Below are 12,356 nucleotides of genomic sequence, written 5' to 3'. Positions count from 1 at the left end.
CTCTTGACGAGAAGCCGGCGCTCCAGCGAGGCGGGGTGAACCCGGCGGTGGCAGCCCCTTCCCCGCGGCAGCTCGGGGGTCTCGGTCCCGCCGCACCCCGCCAGCCGCGGGGCCCCGCCGCCCTCAGCGCTGCCGCGGTACCTGTTGCAGCGCCGCGCCCTCGGCCCCCGCTCCCTCAGGAGCCCGCGGCAGGGCGCGGCCCGGCCGGGCCCGGGCGGCCGGGGCGGGCAGAGGGGCGCCCCGGGGCCGCGGCACTTCGCTCCGCGCATGCGTCCCGCTCTCGGGAATTGGTTCTCCTCGCCGGACCGCAGCGAGTTCCAGTCCGCGGCTCGTCCCCCGTGAGGCGGTGGCCGGGATGGGGGCGGCTGCGAGGCGAGCCGGCCCGCGGGCGCTGCTGCTGCCGCTGGCGCTGGCCGTGGCGTGCGCGGCGCGCAGGTGAGCGCCGCCGGGCTGCGGACGGAGGGAGGGAGCCGCCCTGCCGCCTCCCTAACTAACCCGCTTGTGCTTCTTTCCGCAGCGCCGACGGGCCCAGCAACATGTCCTACGTGAAGGAGACTGTGGACAGGCTGCTCCAAGGCTACGACATCCGCCTCCGCCCGGACTTCGGAGGTGAGGCGCCCGCGGCCCCCCGACCCGCGCCCCGGCCCCCTCAGGTGCGCTAACGCCGCCTCCCGCTCCCCCCGCAGGTCCGCCCGTGGATGTGGGCATGCGGATAGAGATCGCCAGCATCGACGTGGTCTCGGAAGTCAACATGGTGAGTGACCCTCGGGCCGGAGCGGTGGAGCCCCACGCCGCCCCGCCCGTGCGGGCGCTGCCGCAGCCGCGGGACCCGCGGTGCAGCCGGCCGGGAGCCCAGCTGCGCGGGGATGCGCGTACCGAGCCACAGCGATTGCCACAAAATCACCGAGCGCCTCGCAGTTGCTAGGAAAAGTTATTTGCGTTTTTCGGATGATGTTGGCGTGCCTGCGGTGGCACTTCAGGAGAGCTCCCTGCCCTGGTCAGAATACCTACTGCAGATTTGAGGTTCTGGGTCCCTCTTGCTCTGGTTTGCCCTTTGCGTAGGCAGCAGCTGCCGTCGGAAATGCTGGAGTCTCTTGAACTGTAGCAGCAGATGGCCAGATATGCGTGTTTTCATGTTCAATTATTTAAAGAGTTAGACAGTTACTTTTCATGCTAGTAGCCTTGAGGAAAAGGTGCAAAGAGAAAATAAGAAGGACTTCTAGAAAATGCTCTCTTTCTTGTAGAAGGGAAAAAAATAATGACACTGCAGAATAAGTACATAAGGATGTTTCCAGCTATCAAAATCAGTAGTCTCATAGCTACAGGTGTGAGACATACTGCATTTTATTTCAGTTCTCCTGCAGGAAGGAATGCTCACAGAAAAGCAGGTTTAAAGAGCAAAAATGTGACTTTAGTGCCTGCCTCATTTGACAGCCTTTCCCCAGAAGAAGACAGTGAACCAGTTGCAAGTTTGAGCATTGTATAAAATCACGTTGAATTAGTCAGCATCATGGGCATTTTGCTCTCACTCTCTTTTCTTATGTTTGATCTCACTTGAAAATCTCAGTTGCTTTCTGTACATAAGGGAACACCTACTTAGTTAAAAGAAGCTTAGAAACCTTACATTTCCATCCTCATCAGCTGTTTATTTCAGTGGGTGATATTTTCATGTTTGAAGTAATTTACCTAATGTTGGGGATTTCTTGGGATATTGGTTAATAGCTGTTATTAAAACAATCTCTTCATACATTTTTTTTTGTTTTGTTTTCATACTTAGTTTTTTTCTTTTGTTTGTTATATGTGTCACAGGTTCTGTTTGTGCGCTAATGTTTTATTTGCTTATGAATATGCGTGGCAGAGTGGGGAGGAAACAGAATTTGTCACATTGTATGTAGCATACCAGCGTTTGCAGACTGCTAATGCCACACAAAGACAACATCTTGCAAGTTTCAGCTCCTCGTTTTCCTGTTGCTGTATTGTACTTTCAGTGAGGAACACGGTGCAGACCACACAGAACACTGACCTTATCAAAGGCAGAGGGAACAGAACACTGACCTTATCAAAATAGTCGAAGAACAAATCTACTCCAACTCCAAACTATTTCTGTGACACTATAGTGGGATTGCCGCTTTCACATCTGGAAAAAGCCAAAGAGCAAAACACAAAAACACCTGTTCTGAAAAGTCCAAAACTTATCTTGTAAAGTCTCAACACCTGAAATAATGTTAATCTGTAGGGGGGTGGATGTGGCTGTTTCCAATGGCAATCTCACAGGGCATAAACTCACAGCATTTCTTCTGTACCTGTCAAAGTTTTCTTCTTCGCTGTAGAACTTGCACAGCCTCTGGCAAAGAGGCTAATCCATATGCTAAATGGATTCTTTGAATAATCTCTGTGTGTAGGGGGCAGCTTGACTGAAACTGGTCAAAAAGTAAGAAAATGTTTTCATTTCATAAAATGCCATATCTCACAGTGGAAGGAAGCAGCTGGTCCCAGCTGTAGCCATTCGTGAATGCAAAATATGGAGTCTCCATTCTGAATCACTTTAGAAGGGCTTTGATATCACAAGTGCTACCTGTACATACCCGTATCTAGTGTTCTGTGTTGCAGGTCTTTATTGTGTTGCTAGAGGTTGTCTGCCTGGTTTTGGGCAGTGATTAGTAATTTCATCCATCATTGAAAAACAAGGCGGTTGATATCTTGGCATAAGAAGAAAAGATTTTTTACTTAGTAAAATAATGTTTTATTCTAGTACTTTTTTTTTTATTTCTGAGAAATCACAGCCTTGAGATGCTTAATGTTGCAGTCACATGTAAGTCATTCATCTTCTTTTCCTTTAAACTGTGTCTTATAGATTTTTTTTTAAATTTATTTAGTAAGAGCTACTGTTCTGTGGCTTCAGAGCCAGAAATGTTTTTCAGAGGGTCTAAATGTATAGGGCAGTTTTGTTGCTGAAGGAAACCAGTAATAAGAGCCAGGAGACCAATACCCTCATCATGTGAGGTCCTCCTGAATAGAGAGTCTGTTTGGATCCACCAGAGTTCAGTCACCTCACCCTAGCAGTATTGGAGGAAGTTGTCTTATCCCTTGGCTTTCCTCAAGAACATGAAACCTTACATCCAGAGTGACAGAGGCACACATTCCCAGTCATGGTGCCCACAGAGTTAAATTTTGTATTCCAGTCTCAATGCATAAATAAGACTAAAGATTATATATAGAGAGAGAGGGAGAGAGAGAGGCTGTGAAGTTGTGTTGGGTGAGACATGGTCATGGCTGTAGATTGTCTGCCATGTCAGCAGGGTGATTTGTATGTCCAAGTACATCCAGTCCTTGGGTAAAAAGTTGAGATATAGGCAACAGAATTATTTTGAATTCTGTGAGCTCCAATAATAGTAACTGTTTGTTCAAGCAGCTTGGCTGGTTGAAGTTGCTTGTTCTAATCTGTGAGACTATTGTAAAATACTTTACTCAGTTAATGAAGCAAGACTTGCATAGTCTTGAAGTCAGGTGTTCTGGTTTTTTTTTCCCTTACTGCTCAGTCCTCATCTCCTCAGCTCCTTAACTAGCACTGTTTTGTACCTGCTTGGTAGTTCAATAATACTGTGGTGAGCTGCTATACCAGCTTTTACAGAACGATTAATTGAAATGCTCATTCTTATGACTCTCCCATTTGACATCAGATATATACTCTTATGTTGATTTTTTGCAGGTAATAATCAGAAGATCTTGTCATACAACAAACAAGCAGGAGAACTAGAATGTAAACATCCTAGGGAACATTGCCTGGTTCTAACGGTGCTTCTTCCCTAATGCACCATAGATAAGTTTTAGTTCAGTTTTCTGTCTGATTTTCACAGTCTTGCTACAGTAACTCCAAGCATTACCTTCCAAAGGCACAAGGTGACCTTTCTCCTTGTCTCAGTTAATGACTATTCAGCTAATTTTCATTCATGACAGAGCTCCTTAAGTATAACAGACATTTACATGAACACAGAGTTCATTAAGAACCATGCTATGACTAGATCTATTAAGCTTCTGTGATGTCTGGTTTACTCTGATGCCTTGATGTGGTTGGCAGAAGGTGCTGCTTGTACATCAAGAATAAACATGGGCAGAATGATTGGCAGTAATTAGTGTCATGCTTCAGGGCAAGCAAGCTAATAATGTATTTCTCTATCTACTAAGAAACAGCTGAGAGAAGTAACTGGACTCAAAAAAAATTGACATGCAGTACATGTTGTAATTTTCTCTAAAATGTGTTCCATACTGAAGTAAAGGTGGTCAAACCTTTATAATGGGCAAAAGATGACATGTACACGTCCTAAAGTTTAAAAAAACTGCATATGATAAAGAACCTTTTCTAGAGTAATTAAAAAATACACCAAAGAGGAAAAAAAAGAATCCCTTTATTTTGTATTGGGAACACTGTTCCTGACCTGTCATACTGATTTTATAGTGATAATGATGATGATGTAGTTTCTGTGATCACAGACTGAACGTTTCATGTCCCAGCAAAAAGAGGTAAATAAAATCATGGAAAAAATGTATAATTCTTTAGCTTCTCTAAAATTACATTCAAGGCTCTTACATTTATCTGATCTCCCAAATAAGCCACGAATCTTGCAGAGATTAGTTTATTTAACATCCCAGCCTGTTGGGTAACATCTTTTTGCCCCAGAAAGAATTTATATTAGCTTAAACCACTCACTTTTTGTATCCTTTTTTAAAGTTGATAATTAAATAAGCCAACTGCATAAACATATATGTATTTATTATTATGTATGCATGTGTATACATATATATATATGCACACAAACAGAAGTTTTTGAGTTTACCACAGAAGCATCCAGGGCCTAGAAGAGCAAAGGCCTTCCCCTTACTTTCAGGCTGATGTTAGTCCAGGTGGCTGTGGCATCCTGCAGTGGCAGATGTTTAGCCAAGAGAATCTGAATCTGTGGGCTTAAACACTTGAACTGGGTAATGCTTAGAACCAAGGCACTGAAAGTTTGACCATTAATCCTGGCAGGTCACAGCTCATGCATTAGAACCCAGGTCCAGGAATGGTAGAAGGACTTCTGTGCATGGATGGAGATTATTTTAAGACACTTTTTGCAGATTTGAGAAAGACTTAAGCTGTGTTTACTGGAGTAGCCAGAATTTCACACATTTTATTCCTCCTTTCTGTCTTAATTAGGTATCTGAGAATTTAGCATGGTGGCTGTTGTGAATCTCAACATAGGAAATAAATCCTAGGGAACCAAATTGGCATTATGAGCCCCATCTCGTGCCTCTTTGCATCACAGCAGCCAAGTCTCATTTTCTGTAATCGTATGGCTGGTTTATATAGAACTAAAATGTCAAAAATTCCTTTAGCCCCAGCCAGTGTGGAAACACAAATGATAATAAATGGTTCTTGGCCTAAATTTATTTACCAGAAGATGTTCATATTAAACTAATTAGATTACACTATTTTTTTTCTGAAAAGTCATAAAGCTTAATAATTATTAATGAAAATTTACTTAGCTGTAGTGCAGAAGAAGGAGAAATACTTCTTTGTTATATAGCAACTGTCCTAAAGAGCATGAAGGACATGCAGAAACACTTTAATATTAATAAGAATGTTCAGTAACTGATTTTATTTTTTTTTCTAGCAAATATGGAAAAACTAATCAAGTAATAATACATTTCATCACTGTCTGTTCCAAACAGGAGCAATTATATTACAGAGTGAAATGTGGAATGAATGCAGAAATGGGCAGCTTGAGGTTAAATGACTGGGTCACTGTTAGTGGATGTTTTGTTGGATCGTTTTTGATTTGACAAGAATAAGCATTTATTCAACAAAATTGATAAACAGGCAAAACTTATAGAGCAATAATGTAAATGTTGTCTCATATGATCCAGAAATCTGATATATCTTAATTTTTCAAACCTTGAACAACATTGAGACCAGCTTCAGGTTGATATAAGCTGTAGTCCACATTTTCTTTTTAGGCTGACAGTCACAGTACTTTTGTGATTTCGAGGCTTAGACAAAATAGCTGTGAATGCCCTTTAGAAAATATATATTTCTTTTGTCTAATGTTAAACTCACAAATGCAAGTCTCCTGACTCCCACTATAGAGAGTTAATCATATCATAATGGTGCCTATGAAATTAAAGGGGTGACACCCTCCCCTTTAGTAGTGGAAGATTTAGCACCTAGTTTGAGATGCTATTTCATTAAATAAGGGGTATGCCTGTAAAGAGATAGGCTTTTTAGTTGTGTGGAAAGGAAAATGAAAGGATTTCCCCAGCATTGCCTGTTTAGTGTACGTGCATCAGGCAGGTTGTGCTGTGACTGCTGGAGACATCCAGCTGGTGATCTGTTAATGTGCACAAGTCGCACAGTTCAGTGGTGCAAACCTTTGGAAACATTCACAGTGCTAAGTAGTTGTGTAATAATGGAACACAAATACACATTCTCCTAAATTAACTTCTTTCTAAAAATAGAAAAATAAATCCAAATAAAATCAAATTTCATGTTTCTTTTTCTTGTATACAGGACGAGTGCTTATTTAAAAGTTTTCACATTTTCCACAATTGCATTTCCCTTTTATTTCTGATTTTGGATTTTACATCTGACTTCTGAAAGAGAGTATCAGAACCTTCAAAACTAAGAATTCTTCTTCATAAGGAAATTCAAAGTATGCATTTCAAATGCCTGCAAAACATAGTCCTTTTTTTTTTTTTTTTTTTTTTAATCAGCTTTACTTTGTACTCTATTGCTTGAAAAGTTCCATACCTCCTCTAGGCTGTAATAATTAATTATCTACCAACTGCAGCTCAGTAGAGACCTGAAGCTGAAGCTGTGCAACCAAGAGAAGGAACACTCACACCACAAGTTCAGCCTGAGATGGGAAAAGAGGGAGGAACCTCAGTGGAGGAACAGTAACAACCTCAAAAGCTATTACCAGAAAGACCTGTTCCTGTTCACAGAATGCTGGTTATTCTGTGACAGCAGCTCAAACTGTTAAACCCAGAGATTGCCTTCATTCAGAGGTATCCCCAGCTGATGTGTTTTGTTGATCACTGTATTCCAAACAGCAGCTGCCTGGGAGAATTCTTGGTAATTTTTTATGTCCATCCATCTTGAGTGTGCTGGACTTTAAAGCATCAGTAAAGGCCGTAAAAATAACTATAAGGTCTTCTGGCAGGTGTTGAAAAGTAGCCAAGATGGCTACTGGAAAGATTTTATACGTTAATGTTCTTTGAGACTCCTTATTTTCTTCTGGAAAGAGAACCAGAATCTCAAGGTTTGCACTTTCATGCTTGTAGAATTCTGTCACATAAAAAATGCCTGTAACTCTGGCAGTGCTCCAAAAAACATATTAAAATGAAATTATTTCCAGCCCAAAGGCTAAACTACTGCAAATATGCTCACAAGGAAGTTGGTCGTAGGAGTCACTGCATAATCTAGCAGAATAACACCAGATAATGCAGTTGATTCTTTCTTTAAGTAATAATTGTGTTGAGGTTTACGTGGGATGGAAAATGTAGATCAGATTTCTTGCCTATCAACTTTTACAATAACCTTTCAAGATTAAATGGTTGCTTTTGGCCAAAGCAGTGTCACACTAAGGTTGATTTCATCCTCTGCTGGGGCAAATCCTTAATGGTTTATGTCATGAACTAAGAAAAGGTAATTTAAAAGATTCAAAGGCAGCTTCTAGAAAGCTGCATTATCACTCAGACATCCACCTTATAACAAGATTGACTTGTATGGTTTTAAATGCTCACGTTACAGTACATTGTTTCAAAGCATAGATTAATGACTGCCAAACTTAATTAAAGGTTGGAATAAATGTTCTTCATTAAAACTGATCAATCCATTTGACTGAGATGGAATCATTTCAGTCATGTCTTTTTTAATTGCCTGTAGAAAGAACTGAAGAGTTAGCAAAGTTAAAACTGTTTTAACACTTAAATGGTGTCTAAATATTATGCAGGATCTTAATCATATTAAAAGAGGAAGTAAGTTAATTTTGTAGCATAATTTTAGCCTGAAGAGCCTCGTAAGTGTAACTGAAGTAACATGAGTAGAAGTCAATGGCATGTAGATATGTTTGTGCTTGTGTATCTCAGTGCTTCTGTAAGCACTAATTATTGCAGTGCACTGAGGACTCCTGTCCCATCCAAACGAGGTAGAGGGTGATAGTCCCATGTTTTCAATGAAGATGCTCACTTATAAAATTTCTTACACCGCTAAAATGAAGTCCATATTAGCTCCACCAGCTCAAGTTTACTCTGCAGCTTCCAGGAGCAGTTCAGCTCTCCAGTTTACATAATGTTTAAACTTTGGTTTCTTTATCATTTTCTGTGCTGTTGCTCTTAAACAGCATGAGAGAATAACCAAGTCTGGACTGATAACCTCCCTTCCTGTGTTCTTATGATTTATTCTTTCCTTAATCAGTGTTTTTTTTTGTAAACTGTTAACTGATCAAAATAATACACTGGTCAAGGAGAGAAATGGATGTGATTTGGGGGCTTCATTCACATTAGCACATTTCACAGGCAGTGCAGCTTTTTCACTGGTTTCCTATGAAGGGAACGAAACATGGAATTGACAGCCACCTGTAAATTCTGAAGTTAAATATTAATCTGCAGATGATTCTGACATATTACTCAGGCAAGCTTATTACCTGGGTTTATTCTGAAACCTCATGGTTTCAATGACTTTTGCACAGTTTCTGTTTGGAAATCCAGACAATAGTGGTGCTCCAGATCATAGCGAACAAGTTAAGTGGAAGAGGCGTTGCTGAGGACAACCTGTTGTGCCAGGGAGTAGCATCAGGGCCTGACTCTGCAGGAAAGGAGTGCTGGCTCAGCAGGGGCCCTGCTGATCTCACTGCTGCTCTGCAGGGCCCATCAGGTCAAGCTGCTCTCGTGACAGATGGCTAATTCTTTCCAACAGATTTGAAACAGCAACACTGTGGTAGATTATTTTTTGTAGTACTTTATAGAACCTTTTACAATGCAGGCAACATTTTTTATGAATTGCATAGTTGTTTGGTTTTTTCCCCAAGGATGTTTGTGAGGCTAGAAGGAGCTTGCATAAAGCAGTTGTGCTGGTTCTTTCTTATCCAAATGATTACAGTAATGAAGAATTCAGCACAATGTTATGGAAAGGAATTTAAAAATATGGAGCTCTGTACTTAAAACATTACGAATCTATTAAACTCATTAGTATTCATAATTTTGCAATTTTTAGTCCAAAAAATTGGAAAGTCAGTATTTCATGTAACTTCCGGTAAACAGAAGTGATCAATACAACATGTTGCAATATTCAAGAGCTCTGGAGCAAGAAGCTGGACAAACTTTATGCAACAGCAAGCCAAATGCAATTTTGAACCAATAAACTTTGGTTGAAATACTTTATTAGCTAAGATATATATATATATATATATAGATATATATATATATATATCCATGTTCATCTTTTATAGAAATGCTATAGAAGAAAAATATATTTGACATCTTGGTAGGGAAAAAGATTGTTCCAATTTATTAGCTGTTCTTCCACGTCTGAATATCAGCTCCAAATGGCTTCTCTGGAGTACATGCTCTGCTCACCTTGTTCATTGGTTAGTTTCCTCTGAAAATCATTGAAGTTGCATCAGTAATGAGTCAAACCAACCTTATTCAAGATGATTATACTTTTCTGCAGTAACTGCATTTTCTTGGAAAAACTTTGCCAGTAATATGTGTAAACTCAAGACAAAATAAACTATTCTGAATGCACACAGACATCAAGAAAAAACTTTTTAAAATGCTTAATTGTTATGATGATGCCTCTGAAAAGCAAAATGCAAAAAAGAATGAAAATGAGCAAGTGAGAAAAAACAAGAATTTTGTTACCCTCATGGGAGTATATTCTCTGTCGTTGCAGAGTCTTGGCAGACAGCTTGGTTTTCCTTGAAGCATTTTTACTATTTTCCTGCTGCTGTATTCCTGCATTCTAGCCTAGTGTTTAAATTAAGGGTTGGAGCAATCCCCAGTATGAACACAGGCTGAGGGATGAACAGATCAAGAGCAGCCATGCTGAGAAGGATTTGGGGGTGCTGGCGGATGAGAGGCTGAACATGACCCAGCCATGTGCACTCACAGCCCAGAGAGCCAAACGTGTCCTGGGCTGCATCCAGAGCACCGTGGGCAGCCAGAGAGGGAAGGGATTCTGCTTCTCTGCTCTGCTCTGATGTGGTGAGACCTCACCTGGGGTCTTTTGTCCAGCTCTGGGGTCCCCAGCACTGGAAGGACATGGACTTGTTGAGGCAAGTCCAGAGGAGGCCACCAAAATGGTTAGAGGGATGGAGCAGCTCTCATATGAAGAATTGGGATTGTTCAGCCTGGAGAAGACACCAGGGGTAACCTAATTGCAGCCTTCCAGTCCCTAAAGCAGCCTACAAGAAAGGTGGAGGGGGACTTTTTACAAGGGCATGTAGTGACAGGACAATGGTTAATGGCTTTAAACAACAAGAGAATAGGTTTTGATTAGATGCTAGGAAGAGATTCTTTACTGTGGGGTTGGTGAGGCACTGGAACAGGTTGCCCAGAGAAGTTGTGGATGTCCCATCCCTGGCAGTGTCCAAGGCCAGGTTGGATGTAACTCTGAGTAACCTGGTCTAGTGAAGGCTGTCCCTGTCCGTGGCAGGGAGTTTGGAACTAGATGATCTTGTCCCTTCCAGCCATAACCATTCTATGATGGCACAATTTAAACATTGGTATAAGAAGCTATCAGGTCTTTCCAAGAGTAATCTGAGATCCCAGTCTCCTTAGTCTATGCTGGGCCAGATGCAGTGGAAACAAAATGAACATGAACGACTGCCTATGCATCTTCTTTTTTATTATTCACACCCACAACCACATTATCAGAATGGCGTGAAGGTTTTAAAAGTCACAAGTGGGAATCTCTTCTGTTCTTTGTAGGTACCTTTGATTTTATTTTTATATTTGAATTTAAAATAAAGAAATCAAAATAGATCCATAATAGGAGCTTTGAATTTTGTACTGAAACTGGGGAAATGTGTGGGTGTTGATGCCTCTTCCTCCTGGTAATCACAACAGTCATTGTAGCAGCAGAACAAAGCTGTGAGTTTAGGTCCTTGTTCCAAAGAAAGAGGCAGTGATTCGGGTGACTTGGGTCATGCTCAGAAAGTGTTTTGGAGGCCAGTGTCTTGGATTTCACTGTTGTGTTCAGCAGGAGAACAGTGCCTACAGGGGTTATATGTTGTTTGCTTTATGGAAGGAAAGAGTCTCAGGGGAGAGATATCAAGCGGAACCAAAGTGTAAATTTCTGTTCTTACATGGATTTTTTTTGATTGGTTTGTTTGTTTTAATTCCTCTGGCCCTCAGTTGCTTCTCTGTTAAGATTTCTGCCTTGCAGGGATAGTATGGGAATTAAATGCATTGTATGAGCATTCATTTGGACAGTGAGCAAGTTTCTGCACACTCTGGTAGAAAGAAAAGGCATACAGCCTGCAGCTAAAAAAGAATATATCCCCTGTGACCAGTTATTTCAACACAGCATCATGGCTTATGACCCAGCTGGTCTGTTCCTACATCTCTACAACAATACTCCTGCAGTCCTGATAGGAATTTATTTCTTACTTACCTAGTGAGAAATCCCAAGAAAGCTCAAGATGTTGCATAGTAATTACATTTTCCTCAGTGGTATTGCTGAATGACATATTGTGATATATCAAGAGGCAACTGTGAATTTAGCTTCACTCATCACAGTACTTGGCCCAGTACAGTAGGTTTCCAGATGAGCATAGTGAATGTAAGAATAAAGAGAAGTTTCTGAATACCACACAGCATCATGCATACTTTGTCAGCATTAGCTTTCAAAGCACATACAGTTCTCTGCTGGCTTGGGAAATCTTCATGTATTCATTATTTATTTAGCTTATGTGTTCACTCTAATATTTAAGAATATATTGTTTGCAGATGGTTTCACAGGAGAAGACAATAATGATAGTCATTTGTCAGAACAATCAGACATCAAAAGTTGAAGCTTTTTCATTCTGTTTAGTATTTAATGACACTACATGCATATTTCTTGTGATTAACAGAACAGGTAAGCAGCTTGCATGATTATTCTGTTAGTAAGGCATTTTAATCTTACTTAATTTCATTTGGAACATGATAACAACATGCAAAAGCAGAAGGTTTTGCTAATCATTAAAGATGTGGCAGATTTTCACATTTATCCCTCCATCTTCATATTGTCTTTTGCAAGATATTGCAAGGCTGGCATGTGGGGAGGAAGAAAAAATAAAGAGTGGCACAAAATCTGCTTTTTGCCCTACACACTTACC

The 12,356-nt window shown here is 41.0% G+C and overlaps 1 protein-coding gene across 2 annotated transcripts in view; it reads left to right on the top strand.

Moving 5' to 3' along the window:
* The first annotated feature begins 518 nt into the window (after window positions 1-518).
* GABRB1 (gamma-aminobutyric acid type A receptor subunit beta1) overlaps window positions 519-12,356 on the top strand; it is a 109,175-nt gene continuing 97,337 nt past the window's right edge. For both annotated transcript variants that reach the window (XM_041402841.1, XM_041402840.1), the window contains exons 1-2: window positions 519-609; window positions 687-754. In XM_041402841.1, the coding sequence (XP_041258775.1) occupies window positions 537-609; window positions 687-754 (141 nt within the window). In that variant the 5' untranslated portion in view covers window positions 519-536. The remainder of the gene's footprint in view (window positions 610-686; window positions 755-12,356) is intronic.

Source organism: Onychostruthus taczanowskii, unplaced genomic scaffold, assembly GCF_017590055.1.
Source record: "Onychostruthus taczanowskii isolate IOZ18803 unplaced genomic scaffold, ASM1759005v1 scaffold2, whole genome shotgun sequence".
Lineage (NCBI taxonomy): Eukaryota > Metazoa > Chordata > Aves > Passeriformes > Passeridae > Onychostruthus > Onychostruthus taczanowskii.
This window is presented reverse-complemented; position numbering and strand designations above follow the sequence as displayed.